Source organism: Squalius cephalus (assembly GCF_949319135.1).
Source record: "Squalius cephalus genome assembly, chromosome: 3".
Lineage (NCBI taxonomy): Eukaryota > Metazoa > Chordata > Actinopteri > Cypriniformes > Leuciscidae > Squalius > Squalius cephalus.
Genome location: NC_137124.1, coordinates 58,816,152 through 58,834,610, shown reverse-complemented (window position 1 = coordinate 58,834,610; position 18,459 = coordinate 58,816,152). Strand labels below are relative to the sequence as shown.

The 18,459-nt window shown below is 42.4% G+C and overlaps 2 protein-coding genes across 3 annotated transcripts in view; one reads left to right on the top strand and one right to left on the bottom strand.

The window, feature by feature from the left end:
* The window catches only part of acsf3 (acyl-CoA synthetase family member 3), a 90,467-nt gene that overhangs the window by 52,151 nt on the left and 19,857 nt on the right, over positions 1-18,459 (top strand). The gene's annotated exons all lie outside the window — the stretch shown is intronic.
* LOC307154866 (C-type mannose receptor 2-like) lies at positions 1,543-14,419 on the bottom strand. 2 transcript variants are annotated; one of them, XM_079865045.1, is made up of 5 exons: positions 14,219-14,419; positions 9,694-9,732; positions 9,249-9,602; positions 4,068-4,412; positions 1,543-3,913 (listed from the first exon to the last, which is right to left on the bottom strand). In XM_079865045.1, exons 2-5 carry the CDS (start codon positions 9,728-9,730, stop codon positions 3,552-3,554), a joined length of 1,098 nt encoding a protein of 365 aa, XP_079721171.1. In that variant the 5' UTR covers positions 9,731-9,732; positions 14,219-14,419; the 3' UTR covers positions 1,543-3,551. The 2 variants fall into 2 exon arrangements, with proteins under 2 accessions (XP_079721171.1, XP_079721172.1); XM_079865046.1 differs by having other exon boundaries at positions 9,384-9,602.

Below are 18,459 nucleotides of genomic sequence, written 5' to 3'. Positions count from 1 at the left end.
AATATTAAATTATATAATTATATCCAAGTTGTCTATTTTCTACATCACAGCCCCATCACAGCTAAAGTGGACCAAGGTGAGATGCAAGTCCACTTTCAGTTGAATAAATAAATGCGCTGCAGGTTTCAGAGTGAAGCGTGACGTGTTTTCTCCGTTCACAGTAAATGACCTAAGTCTCTGCATGTAATGTTTGTTTGGGTTTCACTAACATGCATTTGGGAACGCATTTAGGGCCCTATCTTACACCCGGCGTAATGCAGCGTCAAGCGCGGCGCAAGTGTTTTTAGCTAGTTTCAGCCCAACGCAGTTTTCATTTTCACGTCCTGCGCCACGTTGTTTAAATAGCAAATGCATGTGCGCCCATTTGTGCGCCCATGCAACATTGTTGGCGCGTTGCTATTTTGAGGCAACAGAAATAGACTGAGCCATTGACCAACTGAAACCTGGTCTGAAGTCAATGGCGCAATATTTTTTTTGTTATTTAAAGAGCACGTTAGTAATGTGCGCCTATAGGCGGGTCCACAACGCGCATACACTCTGCATATTACACACACAGGGACGCACAGCAGCACACACACATGCCAAATATTTAAAATAAAAGGATTACAATGTAAAAGATTATTATTGTGTACATACAGATATGGTGAATCTGGCTTGTCCCGTAGATGTTCTGCTTGCACACTTTTACCTCGTGCACGAGCGGATCCGTTTGCGCTCTGAGACGCGTTCGGTCTTTCCACTATCAAATTCCGTCATGCAAATAGCGAATCTGCCGTGGCGCGAGCGCAACTGCCATTTAAAGGGAATGGGAGATGAGACTCTGATTGGTTTAACGCCCGTAAATCCCAAAACACACCCATTACTCATTAAGAGAATAGGGACAACCCTTTTAGACCATGCACCTGGCACGCCGACCATTTTTCCCATCGTTAAACTAGCAAAAGTGGATTCGGCCACCCTAAGTGAACTTGCACCCTGCTCTTTAGACCATGCATCGTTAAGATAGGGCCCATAATGTCTAATGCGCTTTGTGTTTCATAGCGAATAGTAGCATTGTTATCATTTACATGCGTGGAGCGTCTCAAACTCCATGTCTGCATTTACTTTTTTTGTTGAGTTTGTGTTGCTTATAAAGTTCATCTGGGAATGCAACGTGCGTCATTTCACCAGATTTATAACATAATCATTTACAAACATACTCCAACACAGGAGAACAAATATGTTTCTAAATATGCGAACTGTTGTTCATCGTGATAAAAGAATAAAAGTTTAAACCCTTGCTCTGAGTTTGCATGTTTTGATGTCCACTTTCTTGTTCAAGTTCTATCGTGAAGAAGTGGCCAAATATTAAATATTAAGTGGACATTTGAATGAAATGTTGTTTATACAACATTAAACAAGGACTTGATCATGCAGTAGTGTAACAACAACAATCACCACTTTTGATCATTTTCACAAAACTTTCATGGCCACCAGAATATTTTGTTGTATGAATATCTGAACATGCAATTTGCCAAAAGAAAGAACAGATCCTCTGCTTTTAAACAAAACAAAAAACACATTTATTTCTTGTTTCATGCATTCTTTTTTATCAACACTTGAATGTGGGTTAGTTTCATAAAAAAGCAAATATTTTGCACAAAAAGCTAAGATAATCACGTTTTGTCAAAGATTTTGTCCGGATGGGATTCAGTCCGATGATCAAAACACAGATGGAGTCGATTGAGTCCATCAACACCCCCAAAGTCCTGTAGCTCGTCCTGGGTCGACATTTATTCTGTAACATTAGACAGTTTTAATTTATATGATGTTTGATGATTGCGTTATTTTACATATGCTTCTATGGCTTGTTGCTACTGCTTCTTTGCTTGTTTTTAGATCCAGAGATTCTGTACTATTTCAGAGGATGTGTATTAGCGCCCCCTTACTGTATAACAGTGAAAACATAGATTGCCGGGAAAAACTCATCAATGGTGCGGAAAGTGTTAAGGAAGATAAATGTAATTTATGTTGTCAGTGTTTGTCTGTTATTCGTCCTCATTAGGCTCTCCGAGGAGCTAGAAGTGTTATGATGCTCTAAAATCCTTGTATTAATATTCATGTTGCTGTGAGTGTTTACTGTATATCTGGTTACTTAACAGAGATCACTTTCCATCAAACTGCACTTAATCTACAACTCAGAAGTTGTGCTCATACTAGAGGAAGACAATACTTTATATGCTGACTGCCAACATTATCCTTCATTGATCTATTCGTTGATGTGTTTTTGTTTCTTGTTCATCTCAAAGAGCTCTGCAATATGCCAATCACAAACGAATCTTGCTCAAATATGCTGAAAGCATTCCTGTAGCTCAAACAGTAGAGCATGATGCTAGCAACGCCAAGGTCATGGGTTCAACTCTCAGGGAATCCATGAACGGATTAAATTAATACCTTGAATGCAATGAATGCCACTTTGAATACAAGCAAATAAACATCAGTCGTCACTCTATATCTGCAATAATATCTTTATTTAAATGCTTTAAAGGTATAGGTATTTAAATGCTTATTTTTATGATCAAAGCTCTGTAGTTTTAAAACAGATAATGCATTGAGGGCTGCACGATTCATCGGAATTAAACCGCAAAGGCTGCTATTTTTTTATGATATTTAATTTCATAAATATATGTACAGTGTTAGAGAAGAGCGCATCTATGATCAGGAGTAAATACTTCTCCATCTTTAAAAGCGCTGTGAATTCAAGTCACTTATAACGTGCATTTGAAAAAGCAACATGTCAAACATCTTTCCAAAATTGCAATGTGAAGCATTCATAAACCTGTTGTCCAACTAAAGACAACATTATATTTCATGGTTTTACTCACTTCATAACGTCAGTCGAGTTTTTGAAATAACTTCCTTTTTTGAGCTGATTCTTAAAGTAGAATAAGGCATATAATATATTATTTTATAGTATTCTATACAGTGATAAAGGCTATGTCTATTAGCATTGCATTATAAATGGGCCTATATTTTATTATTATGAAAATACCCAAAAGGCTTTAAGAACTCAAATACACCATATAGTGCGGCAGTCATACGTGAAACCAGGAATAATGCTCAGATGCAGTGGAAGACTAGGCAAAACCTCACAGTGAATGACAGAGTAAACATTGTATATATGTGACCATGGACCACAAAACCAGTCACATAGGTCAACTGAGATTTATACATTATCTGAAAGCTGAATAAATAAGCTTTCCATTGATGTATGGTTTGTTAGAATAGGACAATATTTGGCACAAATATTTGGAGAAAATCTGGAATCTGAGGGTGCAAAAAATCGAAACATTGAGAAAATTGCCTTTAAAATAGTCCATTTATGTTCGTGATTGTGCTGCATTCACTCACAAAAATAAATGTTTTATATATTTACGGTAGGAAATTTACAAAATATCTTCATGGAACATGATCTTTACTTAATGATCAAACACTTAAGTGTATAAGAAAAATAATAAAGAATGAAAACATTGATTGAAAGTAAACGCACAAACATTCACACGTCTTTTCACTCATAAATTTATGCAGATGAAGTTGAGTTTGTGAGTCTCAGTAAGGCTGATCCAGCGCTGATCTCCTCCAGACTGAACTGCTCCTTTTCTCTTCGTGAGGCTGCAGTTTTCCGGTGTCGTTCCGTTACCTGGAGCCCAGTTCTGATAGCACATGATCTCTCCGCTCAACCAGAGCCACATGTTCATGCTGCAGTCGTTGTGTAAACCCAACCACACCTCCTCAGTAGACGCCCATTTAACCACATTCATCACACGACGCTGCATCTCGTCTGAATGAACCGAGACCAGATCCACATGATTCTGTCTGCAGTATCTCATAGCTTCAGGCCACGTCAGATTCTCTCTGATCAGAATCAGTTCATCTGGACACAAAACAAACCACAAGCAAAAACTAGAGAGACTGGTCAAAAACAACATGCAGAACAAACACTGTGGAGGAATCTGTCATGTCAGACATGTAGCGTGAACTTTAAGATATCTGGAGGTGTTGGATGGATTTTGTGAGGATCTGCTCACCTTCATGACACACAAAAGGATATATGTCGTTGCATTTGTAGTCATGCCAGTGTCCCTTAGTGAGCTGCCTCATCCCTGCACAGTTTTCAACACCTCCACTATTATCAGGTTCACCAGGAGCCCAGTATCTGAATGAGGAGTGACTCTGATCTGACCACTGCCACGAGTCTCTGAACAGACCAATCCAGACATCATTAGATATGTGACTATCATTGATGAACTTCTGAACCTGTTGATTCTCCTTCTGGTTCCTCACACTGACCAGATCAATGTGATTCTGTCTGCAGTAACTCTGAGCATCTCTCCAATTCATCGTCTGATGGACAAAGACAAGTCCTGTGTTCACTTTAAGAAAAACAAATGGAAACAGATTCATGAATCAGTTTGTGTTCATTATTCGTATGCCGCTTTATGTTTTGGATGTGAAGAGGAGCAACAGTGGAAGCATCAGAAACACATGTCATTCAAAAACGTCTCTGTTACGTATGGTAACCCTCGTTTCCTGAAGGAGGGGAGACGCACATCGGAGGTAGACCGACTGAATTGGGATCTCACTTAAGAGACCAATCCACTTCGAGTGTAACTAAATGAGCCAATAGACATTGGCATGTGATAATTGTGCCAGCTGTTCAGCCAGGTAGCACGGGTATATGAGAAGAAGGTGCAACGCATATTTGGTTTTCGCTGTGGAGCCGAGCCGGAGAACCGGCCACCCAGCGGCGGTACAGAAAACATTGCGACGGGACATACGTCTCCATTCCCTCCCTTAGAGAAAGGAGGGTTACCATACATAACCGAGGCGTTCCCTTTCAGTCGGTCACTCTCAACATACGTCGGAAGTAGACCGACTGAATTGGGATCCCTACCAAACCGCCATGTTGCTGGCCCTTCCAGGGCCCTGCATAAGCCTCACCATTCTCCCTCTGATGGGAGCAGAAGCTCATGCAGAGGGTGTCAACCACTGATGTTCCGCATTTACATGACCCACTCAGCAAGACAATTGGATAACACTGGGAAAGCATGCCCTTTCTAGCGGAAAAGGAGTGCTGCGGAAGCCACATCCTGCCAGAAGGGAGGAAACGTGGAGAATACACATATGGACTAGCCGAGCAGGGTAGTACAACATATGGACGTCTCTGGGGTGGTTCCAGCCTAGTTCTAGGACGAATGAGCAGGACTCTGTCGAGGGAAAGACACTGGCTAGCCGACAGGTTAGCCGTACCATGGAAGAATACACATATGGGGTCTCCGCAGGAACCGCTACATATGGACACCCAGCCTAGCACAGGTTCCTCAGTGCATACGAGTGTTAGGCCTGGCGCCAGACGCTCCGCCACGTCTGACTGCCGGAGGGTGACGGAGGAACTCAACAGGGTTGGCCGTTTCTGGGTAACTTACTGGTGCAATAGACGCATGTATCTGGCCCACCAGGCGAGAATGGCGTAGCAAGCCGACACTTGAGCGGGTTCCCCGCGCAGGAGGATACCGGCTCTACACGAAGGCTATAGAATCTAGCGAACGTGTTGAGTGTCGCCCAGCCCGCAGCTCTACAAATATCTGTCAGCGAGGCGCCTTGAGCCAGCTCCCTGGAGGAAGCAGCACTCCGTGTTGAGTGTGCTCGCAACCCGAAAGACAATAACATCCACTATCCAGCGGGCTAAACTCTGCTTGGAGACAGCCTTTCCCTTCTGCTGGCCTCCGTAACAGGCGAAGAGCTGATCTGAGGTCCTAAAGCTTTGCGTTCTCTCCAAGTATATCCGCAGGGAGCAGACGGGACAGAGGAAAGCCAGGGCTGGGTCTGCCTCCTCTGAGGGCAGCACTTGCAGGTTCACTACCTAGTCCCTGAAAGGAGTGGTAGGAACCTTGGGCACATATCCGTGCCAGGGTCTCAGGATAACGTGAGAGTTGGCCGGCACAAATTCTAGGCACGATTTGTCGACCGAAAATGCTTGCAGGTCCCCTACCCTCTTGATGGAAGCCAGCGCAGTTAGGATCACTGTCTTCAGTGACAGGATCTTCAACTCAGCTGACTGCAGTGGTTCGAAGGGAGGTCCCTGCAGTGTGTTGAGCCACCAGAGACAGGTCCCAAGAGTGTATAGATGGAGGGCGAGGCGGATTCAATCTTCTCGAGATAAGAGATCTTCAAGAGATAAGAGATCCTCTGCACAGGGAGAGTTTGCTCTTGTCCTAGTAGACCCCCTAGAAGTCCCAACAGGCTAAGGTGACTGAGCACCATGTCCCTGTGTTCGCACAACTGCTCTTGGGAGTGGGCTAGTATGAGCCAGTCATCGAGAAAGTAGAGGATTCGAACCCCGCGCTCTCTGAGTGGAACAATGTGTGCCTCCGCGACCTATATAAAGACGCGAGGCGACAGGGCTAGCCCGAAGGGTAGGACTTTGTACTGATATGCATGACCCCTCAAAAGCAAAGGACAAAAAGGGCCTGTGTCGAGGAAGAATCGAGACATGAAAGTACGCATCCTTCAGGTCGATCGCTGCAAACCAATCTCGGGGACAGATGCATTCGAAAATGCGTTTCTGCTTTAGCATTTTGAATGGGAGCTTGTGAAGGGCCCGATTCAAAACTCGCAGGTCCAAGATTGGTTGTAACCCACTGCCTTTCTTGGGTACAATGAAGTACGGGCTGTAGAAACCCGTCTTCATATCGGCTTGAAGAACTGGCTCGATCACGTCCTTCGCCAGTAGGACTTCGATCTCTGCCCGTAAGACAGGAGCATTGCTGGCCAGCACGGAGGTGAACCGGATGCTCCTGAACCGGGGGGGTGCCAGGCGAACTGAATCACATAGCCGAGTCTGATGGTGCGGTAGAGCCAGCATGAAGGTCTGGTGAGTGCTAGCCAGGCTCCCAGAGACCGCACCAATGGAACCACAGATGTACCTACGGTAGGGCAGTGAGGAGGAGGGCAGGGACCAGATTCAAGAGGTGTAGCGACCCGAAGTGGGGTCTGGGTGTGTGGTGCAACACTCACCTGACTCCACGGTTGGACAGAGGATGTGTGAGAAAGCTGGGCTGCTTTCTCGAACCGCACGCTGCTATCCGCTGGTGACTGAAGAAGGGGATGAGGGCGGCAAGGCAACGTGTCGTGCACGGTCAACCTCGCCACCTTGCCAAGAGGGGAACGAGAGCGGCGAGGCATAACGGTGCGCACTGTCATTTCCAACCTCGTGGCACACAGAGATATTGGAAACTGCTCTTTTATTGAAGGAGTGGGTACTGCTGGCTGTGGGGCCAGCTGTGGAACATAAAGAAAAGAAAACAAAGGATTCTCCACCCGGCCCTCCTCCGGGGGAGGGAGTGGTGCTGTCACCATCTCCCGAAGAGCAGTTCCCTCCATCTCTGGGTTGCCTGTCTCAGGGCCGCTTGCTCTTCCTTTTACCAGCGGTAACGAGCAGACAAAGGTGCTGCAGCCGGTGGCTGGGTAGAGGCAGCAGCTTCAAGGCCTCCGAGAACTGCTGGGCAAAGTTCTCGACGGCGTCGCCGAATAGGCCGGCCTGTGAGATAGGGGAGTTAAGGAACCGTTTTTTGTCAGCTTCCCACAAATCTGCCAGGTTCAACCAAAGGTTGGCGTTCCTGGACCACCATGGTGGACATCACTCGACCAAGGGAGCATGCAGTGATTTTGTCACCCATAAGGCGAGGTCCGTCGCCTTATTTGGCCTGGTAGACCTGCAGGAGTGCCATGGCATGCAGGGCAGAGGCAGCCTCTCCACAGGCTCTGTAAGCCTTGCCGGCGAGAGCAGACGAAAACTTACAGGCCCAGGAGGGGAGACGCGGATTACCCTGCCAAGTGTTAGCGCTCTTAGGACACAATTGTATCGCAACCGACCGCTCCAGTGGAGGGATATCCACGTACCCCTTAGCTACCCCACCGTCAAGGGTAGTAAGGGGGGAGTAGGCAACAGGCCGGTTCTGGGCACTTAAAGGTGCCATCCACAACCTAGTCACCTCCTCATGCACTTCCAGGAAGAAAGGTACTGGGGCAGGGCACAGAGAACCAGCATGGGCCGCCCCAAAAAAACAAACTCCCAGCCTTGAGGGTTCGGGACACGGTGGAGGGTTCCACTCGAGCCCAACGCTCGCGCCGGCCCGGGAAATCATAGCGGTCAGCTCAGGGTCTGACTTGGTCAACTCTATGGTCCCCGTAGTGGGTAACGCAGCCGAATCATCGTGCCCAGAGGACTTGTGCTCACCCTCTGATGCAGCGATGGACATTTGGTCATCCAGTGGAGCCCCAAATATGCGATGCACCTTCTGCTCATTATATACCCACGCTGCGTGGCAGAGCAGCTGGCGCAATTGACAATGTGCATTGGCTCGTTTAGTTACACTCGAAGTGGATTGGTCTCTCAAGCGAGATCCCAATTCTGTCGTCGAGAGTGACCGACTGAAAGGGATCACTTAACTTGTAATTAAATGTGTTGCGTTCATATTCTGGGCTCATCTGCTTTTCTGTACATAGAATTATTAGGATAGTGTTTACAGAGTTTGGTCTGTTATTGCCACTGTCTTATATATTATTAAGTTTTTTTAGATTTTAGTATAAATATGTTAGCCTTAAGGTTATGAATGAGCTGGTGTGTTCCAAAACAATGACAAAATTCGCATTTAGGAGATTACAAAACTTACAGTCTCTCACTTCTAAAATGGATCACTAAAATGGATCACAGATTTTTATGACATCACTGTGGACTTCAGCTTCTCATCACATCTTCTGTCCAATCAAATGCTCCTTAGAATCTAAAGCATCCCGCCACGAATACTAATAATTCTATACTATAATAATTTAGAATAATATGAGTCAGTTATGACATTTTATTTGATAACAACTGCAGCTCGTTCCACGCAACCCCGCATCATACGTCATTCGTATTTGTTCTTAAGACGAGTTTTGTTCATAACTATCCAGATGTGTCAAGTTGTTGTATGTCTACTATATGTCGAAATTGTATGCATTGATTACTGTTTTGACCAATATAAATGTTAATGAATTAGTTACAGCATAAATCATAAATTACAGTATAAATGTTGCTAAAAAAATATAATTCTCTATGCTCTCTAATGGCAGATTCCTACAGTTATCAACAACAAAACAGTTCTACAGTATATGGTGGGTCTTTTTATGAATTAATGTTTGTTGTCATTGTATGGAGCTGCACTTACTGTTAGATGAATTGCAGATGAAAGTCAGGCTGTTACTACATGACCAATCATACCATTCTCCATTTCTCATAAATGCACACTCATATTTGCCATTAGGTTGTCTAGTAGCCCAGTTCAGATAGAGCGCAGGATCACCTGAAGACCACTGCCATTTATTACCACCCGTCTTCTGTAGCCCAATCCAGACTCGTTCAGCATTCAGACTCTTCTTCAGCTCATTCATGTCGTTCATGTTGTCAGCGGTGGCCATATCTGTGTATTTCTCTCTGCAGTATAGCTGAGCTTCAGTCCAGGTCTTCCACATGTTTATAAAGTGATACTTGCGCTGAACACATTCAGATACGGAGCAGAGAGCTGTGAAAGAGAGGGTTTGCTTTAATTTTTTAAAAACAGGATCAAACCTGATGAAACTATAAACCATAAATAAAACAACAAACACACTCACCAATGAGAAGAAGAATGAAATATAGAGTTCGGTCCATTTCTGAGGAAAAAAACACACTGAAAAACTCAGACTCAAAGTCTGAACCATGAATATTAACATCTCAAAGACAAAGTCTTATTGTGGTTGATAAATGAAGATGTGAGTTGTTCTTACTTTAGAGGTTGTGTTTCTGTCTATAGCTTTAAACTATGTGATTATTATATCTGCTTTCTTTCCTACTTAAGCATATTACATCATTTGTTTATTGTTCTAATTTTCATATTTTACTTCTTCATTTGTGTATTTTGTCCACCACTCTTTTTTTAATATTTGCATCAGTTATGGAGTAGGTCATTTGCTAACATTAACAGTAGTTCATTTGCTTTTAAAACAGTGTAGGCCAGTTTTGACGAGACTGCAATGCATTGAAGGAGCACAGTGTCTTCTTGTTAGATTACAATAGATCATGCTCAGAGCGGCTCGGTTCACAGTACGCTGCATCACTGCATGTGCTGTGAGTTTAACCTGCATTTTGTCTACTAATGTGAATCCAAATTCAGTTGCATATATTTTGTTCTTGAATTGATGTGACATTTGTAGCAATTTTGCACTTTGAACAGTCAGTTTGAGATATAGGCAACAGTTGAGTATTGTATCTTTGGATAGTTAACTAAATAAAGCTGTACTCTTATCTTAATTGTATTGCATTGTATTGTTTTAAGCCCCAAACATTGTACTTAAAGCATGCTTCATTAACAATTGTAATATACAACGTAATTGTAAAAAAAAATATAAAAAATAGTGTCAATGTAGCTAACTACTTTTTTTTAGAAGGGTAGCTTGAATGTAGTTTAACTTCTTTAATTTATGAGTAGCTTGTAGCTTGTCAAACTACAGTTTCAGAGTAGCTTCCCCAACACTCATATTAATATGGACCTTAATCAAAAAATTATATACTCTATATTGCCAAAGGTTTTGCCATTCTTAATCCGTAGGGTTTATTATGGAGTTGGCCCACCCTTTGCAGCAACAGTTTCAACTCTTCTGGGAAGTCTTTTCGCAAGGTTTAGGAATGTGTTTATGGGGATTTTTGACCATTCCTCTAGAAGCGCATTTGTGAGGTCAGGCACTGATGTTGGACGAGAGGGCCTGACTCGCAGTCTCCGCTCTAATTCATCCCAAAGGTGTTCAATCAGGTTGAGGTCAGGCCAGTCAAGTTCTTCCACACCAAACTCGCTCATCCATGTCTTTATGGACCTTGCTTTGTGCACTGGTGCGCAGTCATATTGGAACAGTAACATCCCCAAACTGTTCCCACAAAGTTGAGAGCATGAAATTGTCCAAAAGATTGTGACAGCTGTTCGATTGACAGTTGTTTCATTCCCCTAAAGTCCATTTATAATGTTAATAAAGGTTGTTGGACTGGCATTATCCCACTGAATTAAAAACCATCTTCTTCTGCTGATGTTTCAGAATAAACGTGTCTTTATTTCCTCTGTCTAAATACTTGATTGTGATAAGGAGTGAATGTGGACATTAAAATATTGTTACTTATTTTAGAATTCGTCTCTTTGTGAAAGTTCTGTCGTTGTTTAATTTCATACTCCTACTGTTACTGTTTCTTTGTTAATTAAACAAGAACACATTTGAATGTAAACACTTATCATTCATTTGCTTATGTCCAGACCTCATTTAGACGTTTTGGTTGTAAAATATTTCCATCTCTGATATGACACAGAAGGATAAACAGTGAGTGTTATTGTTCTACTCATGTTTTAGTCATAGTTTTGGAAAGAGGCCCATCTGACTGTTAATATGAAGAAAACACATTTTTTCCATACTTCTCTAAAGTTTCTTGGCCACATTGTTACTGCTACTGGAATTAAGGCAGATCCAGAAAAAAACAACAAAGCAGTTCAAGATATTCCTGTGCCAAAGAACATAAAGGAAGTCCATAGATTTTTAGGCATGGCTGGTTGGTATCATAGGTTTTACCACACTTTATCATAGGTTTTTTACTACAGAATGTTTGGCAGTCGTGTGGGCCTTTGAAAAATTGAGGTACTACTTGGAAGGAAAATTCTTCACCGTCATCACTGATCACTCTTCCTTGATGTTGGTCTTCAAAATACAGAAACCTAACACTCGTCTAATTCGGTGGGCACTTCGACTCTAGAAATTCAGCTTCACAGTGGAGTACAGGAAGGGGAAGTATAATACGGTTCCTGATGCTTTGTCCTGAGCCCCTGTGGACATTAATGAACCGGGCCTTCTGACTTGTTCCTACGCTCTATCTCTGAAGTCAAAGGTGAAATCTCAGAAAACAGAAGATCTGCCAATCACAGATTTTGACTTATAGAAAGCAGACGGATCCAGACATTCTCCATCTGTACAAACAAATGGTAAAATCAGGAGAAATCACTGTTGATTCCTCTACAAAATTTCCATATTAGAGGATAAAGTCTTCCGAATTGTCCAATTTCATCAAATTCTCCAGAACTGTTCGCCAAGCTTACGATTAAATTTCATATTTGAAATCACCAATGAAATCTGACAACAACAGTCTCATAAATTTTGTTTCTAAACGCTTGAATCATGACAGAGAAAAACATTTTTCAGGCTGGATCAAGCTAATGCGCCGTGGAAGTACAAGTCTGACTGTTGCGATGACTTTACCAATCGGCGATCGGCTCTTATTTAGAAAGCGGGACTTATTCCGCCTTATTGAGCGTTGCACTTTCCCCATTTACAACAATACGAGTGACACGTCTTGTGCTATTCTATAGTCTTTGTTCTCGTCCAAAACCATCTCAAGAAAACTCCAACTACAACTAAAATACCCTATTTACATCTGCTCTTTCTTTCTGAAACCGGAAAACCGGCCACAGATCCTGGCTTAGCAAGCACTTCTATCAAATCCCCTGTATCACCGGCATATCTCCAGAACACCACTCAATACATTCCTTCCGCATTGGAGCAGCGACCTCAGATACGAGGTATCTCAGAGGAGACGATCTGAATCTTCACAAGCATATCGCTCTTACATCTGTAACAATCTCAACAACCTCTGTCAAGTCAAGCCTACCTCAGCTCTTCCCAATCTTTGGAGGGTCCTAATCACTCGGCCTACATTTAACGTCTCCCGGCCACCAACACCAGACGCCCAGATGTTCCCCTTCCTCTTCATCCTCTCCCAATTTATCCCTAACTTCTTCAATAAATAATTCTCCAACATTCATGGTTGTGGCGTGGTCCTTGCTCGTGAAATGGAATTAACTAGTTAGCTGAGGTTCAGGAACAGGACCATGCCTCAACAATCACCTGACTTCTCAAAACCTTCTTATATCGGGCCGCCCCTTCCAGTACTGTTTGTCTCGTTCTCTCAAACCCTCCCTTCCCTTTCCTCTCTCATCCATTCAACCATCGTTACCATCCCCTGTTCTCTTCCCTTCCAGTTTATATCGGGAGTCCTAATCACTCGGCCTACCTTTAACTGAGATGATGCCCCCACTCTGAGGGCGCTTTCACACCTGACTGTTTGTTTCGGAAAGTGGAGCATTTTCTCCGTTGGTTCGGTTCATTTAGGCATATGTGAACACGGCATTCGTGCTCGGATCCGCACCAAAACAATCGCTCCGAGATCGCCTGAACGAGGACGAGGTGGTCTCGGACCAATTGCAAACGAACTCTGGGGCGGTTCGCTTGAGGTGTGAAAACAATCAAACCCAACGGACCAACGAACCAAATCATAATGGGAAATGTGCGATATAAATAGCAGTAGTGTCTGATTCTGTGATTATGCACATTAGTTATCACAGTGGAAAACCAAAAGAGCACCTCTTCATCTTAAAATGTTGAGTTATTGCGCTTCTCTGTGCGAGAATGCTGTCCCGATGAAGCCTTGATTCCTGCTCCAGCTGCATTATAACACTCGTATAGTGTTTGCGTGTGTCTTGACACTGCGCATTTGAATTTGCTGCTGTATTAATACGAATGTGTTACATAATTTAACAGCGGGAATGATGGCTACATTCGTATAGTGTTTGTGTGTGTCTCGACAGTAACAAATAAAGCCACAATAAGCTCATGAAGCGAACTTGTCAATCATCTTGATGGATGACGCAGAGGAAACACTGACCAATAAGAGGACAGTTGTACTCACATGTGACTTGCGTGAACACATTTTGGTACGCTTTGAAAGGTTGCCTTGTGAAAGTGAACCGAACCGAGAAACTGCAACATTGTAACAAATTAGTCACTGTTTCGGAGTAAAACAAACAAACTCTATAGGTGTGAAAACGCCCTGAGTCTCCCGGCCACCAACACCAGACGCCCAGATCAACCTGACCACCATCCCTTTTCCCCATCTTCTTCACCATCTGCCTATTTATCCCGAACTTTCTTCAATAAATAATTCTCTAACATTCATGTTTGTGGCATGGTCCTTGCTCGTGAATTTCTATAAATATCCAAACTGAAGCTCAGTTCAAGTGTCACAAACCCAGTCGTCAGTCGTTCCTTAAAGCAGTGAGTCAATGTTCCTCACCTCAGTTTTTGCTTTCATGGCTGTCGGGGAAAATAGAGTCATTCACACATGTTCAGGAGGAGCAGTGGAGCTCACAGCTTGTCAGAGCGCTGTGTTTGTTCACTGATGTGTAAGTGTGCTGGACGTGAAGCATGGCCTCTGTCACACTGCCCTTTCCAGAGCTGTCAACCCCCCTTCAGCCTCTCCTGCAAGCATATGTGTGTGTGATGTGTGTGTGATGTATTTGTTTACACCCTGAGCTCCCAGCAAAACAGCCTATTAATGTTTGTTTAAAGGAGTAGTTCACTTCAGAATTAAAATTTCCTGATAATTTTCTCTCCCCCACGTCATCCAAGATGTTCATGTCTTTCTTTCTTCAGGCGAATAGAAATGAAGGTTTTTGAGGAAAACATTCCAGGATTTTTCTCCATATAGTGTCTTCAATGGGGTCCAACGGGTTGAAGATCCATTTGAGTTTCAGTGCAGCTTCAAAGTCTCGACACGATCCAGCCGAGGAATAAGAGTCTTATCTAGACAAACCATCCGCCATTTTATAAACAAAATAAACATTTATATACTTTTTAACCACAAATGCTCGTCTTGCACTAGCTCTGCGATGCGCCATTACATAATCACGTTGAAAGATCACACGGAAGTAGGTGGAAGAACCGAACTAGTGTTTACAAAGCGACATGCAAAGACTAAGTCAAATGCCATTTACAAAAAAATATATATAAATAAAAGGTAAAACAACAATGCCTGATTTTGAAGTTGACTCCACCCTAGATTTTTGAACTGGAACATGCGTGACCTTTCAATGTGATTACGATGGTGTGTCGCATCACAGCTAGCACAAGACGAGCATTTAAAAGTATATAAATGTTTATTTCTGTTATAAATGTCCGCTGGTTTGTCTAGATAAGACTCTTATTCCTCGGCTGGATCGTGTCGAGACTTTGAAGCTGCACTGAAACTCAAATGGATCTTCAACCCGTTGGACCCCATTGAAGTCACTATATGGAGAAACATCCTGGAGTGTTTTCCTCAAAAACCTTCATTTCTTCTCGACTGAAGAAAGAAAGACATGAACATCTTGGATGACTTGGGGGAGAGTAAACTATCAGGACATTTTAATTCTGAAGTGAACTACTCCTTTAAGTGTTGGAATGTGTTTGTTGGCATTTTTGGGTAAGTCTTTTTCGTGTGCATGCTAAAACTACATATTTTGCCCTGTTAAATTTACAAAAACGAAACCAAACAAATGTTAAATCCGTGCTCTCTTGTCACTAAACCTCAGCTCACCATCTCATATGACACTATATGTGGAAGTAGTGTGAAGGATGACTTCGCTTTAAATGCACGAGTCGTCTTTGGGATGCTTTCTCCTCATTGCATCATGTGTTCATCCTTGTTTAGCTTGCAACATGGCTGCGTTCACTTAAACGCCTCAGCCAGACTGTGAGGGGAAAAAAACTTGTGCAATATAGCTTCTTATCGTTTTAATTAGGAAAGCCGCTGGGCCGTAGCGCTTCTGCAGTGACTTCAGTAGACTGATGCCACACATTTTAATGTGTGTGTGTGTGTGTGTGTGTGTGTGTGTGTGTGTGTGTGTGTGTGTGTGTGTGTGTGTGTGTGTGTGTGTGTGTGTGTGTGTGTGTGTGTGTGTGTGTGTGGTTAACCCTACGTTAAGGGGACAAAATTTGGTCCCCATGAGGAAAACATCTAATAAAATAAATGCTGCCACTGCGTTTATGCAGCGGTTCATATTAGTGTTCGCGCAATTACTCGTTTTAACTAGTCGACCTGAAAAGTTGTAGTCATGTAGTTGGCGGGTCATTGCTTACCTACATCTGAGTCTTTGCCGTTTAATTAGTGTACTGCTATTGGAATTATTTAAATTCCGTACTGTTACGGAAATACTGCAGAAATGTTGTTTATTGTTTACCGTTCAGGACAACAATTATTTTTCATGGAAGAGGTAGCTTTCAGCTGTTGTTGTTGAATCACATTGCAGCTGGTTTATATACAGTGGTATTCATATGCACATGCTCATCGACACTATCCTTCTTTTGCTTTTAATCGTAGAAGAAAACCCCTGACATGCGGATTTAATACTTTCTGTGACCTTTGACCCCTCCCCAGGGGCATTACGGGTTCTTAAAGCGGATGAAACACCTACAGTTTATCAGTCCTCATGTCAAACATGTTCCTGCTTCATTTCCATGAGAAGGAAGTTATGCCGCCGTGACCGAATTACACCTTGCGTTTACGGATAGGGTTATTTTAAAGAGGCGAGTGTAAATACACACTTACTGCTGTTAACACCCAGACATTTTTCCCCACTCACACACTCTCTCTCTCTCTCTCTCTCTCTCTCTCTCTCTCTTCGTCTCCTTCCACCCACCGCTTCTCCTTCACCTCACCCCATCCTATCACTGTGGAGCAGTGGTCTGTGAAGAAATTCCCAATATCTAAATTTACACACTGTATCAATCTTGTTTAATAGACTGGAAAGCTTATTGCTCCAGTGCTGGGCGGCGAGAGAGGGCAGCGCTGATAAATTGCGCCGTCCCCGCGACAGCCGCCCATGATGTATAATGAAATATTTATGATTTATCCCAGCTAATAAACTGAAATGAAGAGCCTGATGTATGGGAACAGATGGGCCCTCTATTGATGCCGTGCTCCTCGCTGGAGATGGAGGGAGAGAGAGAGAGAGAGAGAGGGATGGAGGAGAGAAAGAGAGGGAGAGATGGAGAGAGAGAGAGAGGGAGAGAGGGAGTCCACGGGGAAAAGAAGATGTACGTTTTATTGAAAATTAAAGAAACGGCGGTTGTTTAATATGTGCACTTCGTATACAAAAATCCTTGTTTATGTTGCGCCGTCTGATATGGCAAACATATTGGACTGATACTGACGCCTATCATGCGAAAGTTTTCAGTTTCCACTGTAGAAATGCGCTATGCACATCAGCCATGATTAATTTATTCCTTTATGTAACAGTGAACAGGGCCTAAAACTATTTTTTTTTTTTTTTTTTTTTTTGCCAAAATTTAAGAATTTAAAAAAATGTACCATCTAAAAATATATTTACCAGTCATGACACAGAAACTGGCAGTTAATGACGCCAAAATTTTAGATACCAGTGAAAATTCACATTCCTCTATTCCAATTTGATACCACAACAGCTAAAACTTCTAGCTTAACTAATATAAATTTATTGTTAATGTTTAAAATTTACAGAGAAGTATACAGTCAGTAATAAAATAAGAACAAACAATCAAATAAAGAGCAAAAGCACAAATAAATACAATACAATACAATACACACACATTAAATAAACAGTGCTCTTCAGGCAGGTTTAGTAGTTTTCAGGTACCGAAATGTAATGAAGTAGGCTAATCAAATAAATAACAATGCATAGTATTCATATCCTTCTTAAAGTTCAAGAGTAGTGAGTAGTGAGTGTTTTTTTTTTTCTTTGTAGTTTGGTTAACATTGAAAATGCAGAGTAGCAGGATTATTAGGATTGCTGTCACTTTAAGACCGAATGCACGCACGGGTCATGCGTTTTGTGTTTGCGTTCACTGAAGACATAACAGATTATGTTTACTAGTATACTTGCCGAGACAGGCACTTTTGTTTTGTTTTTTTACATAATTTTGAGTGAATTTGTCCATTGTAGTGGATGTTAAACTTCCCACACAGCACTTGAGTAACAAATTCCTTTTTGCGTGTTCCAGCGCTTGAATATTTGCATTAGAAAGGCTGAAACTTTTGTGATGCCAACTTAAAGGATTAGTTCAAGTTCAAAAAAATGTTTGCTGATAGTTTACTCACCCCGATGTCATCCAAGATATCCATGTCTTTCTTTCTTCTGTCGAAAAGAAATTAAGGTTTTTTAGGAAAACATTCCAGGATTTCTCTACACAGAATGGACTTCAATGGCAACCAACTATACCAATGTTCAAAGAAGGTTCAAATGTCCGTCTCAATGCAGCTTCAACGTCTCGACACGATCCCAGTCGAGAAATAAGGGTCATATCCAGTGAAACTATCGGTCATTTTCTAAAAAATATATATATAGATATATACCTTTTAACCACAAATGTCCGTCTTGTACCATCTCTGAGATGCGCCACGCATTGCGTCATCATGTTGGAAAGGTCACGAAAAAAAAAAATGATAATAATAATAAATTAAAACAAAGATGTCGGACGATTTTGAAGTTGGAGGAGAAAATGAGATGACATTTTTCGCCC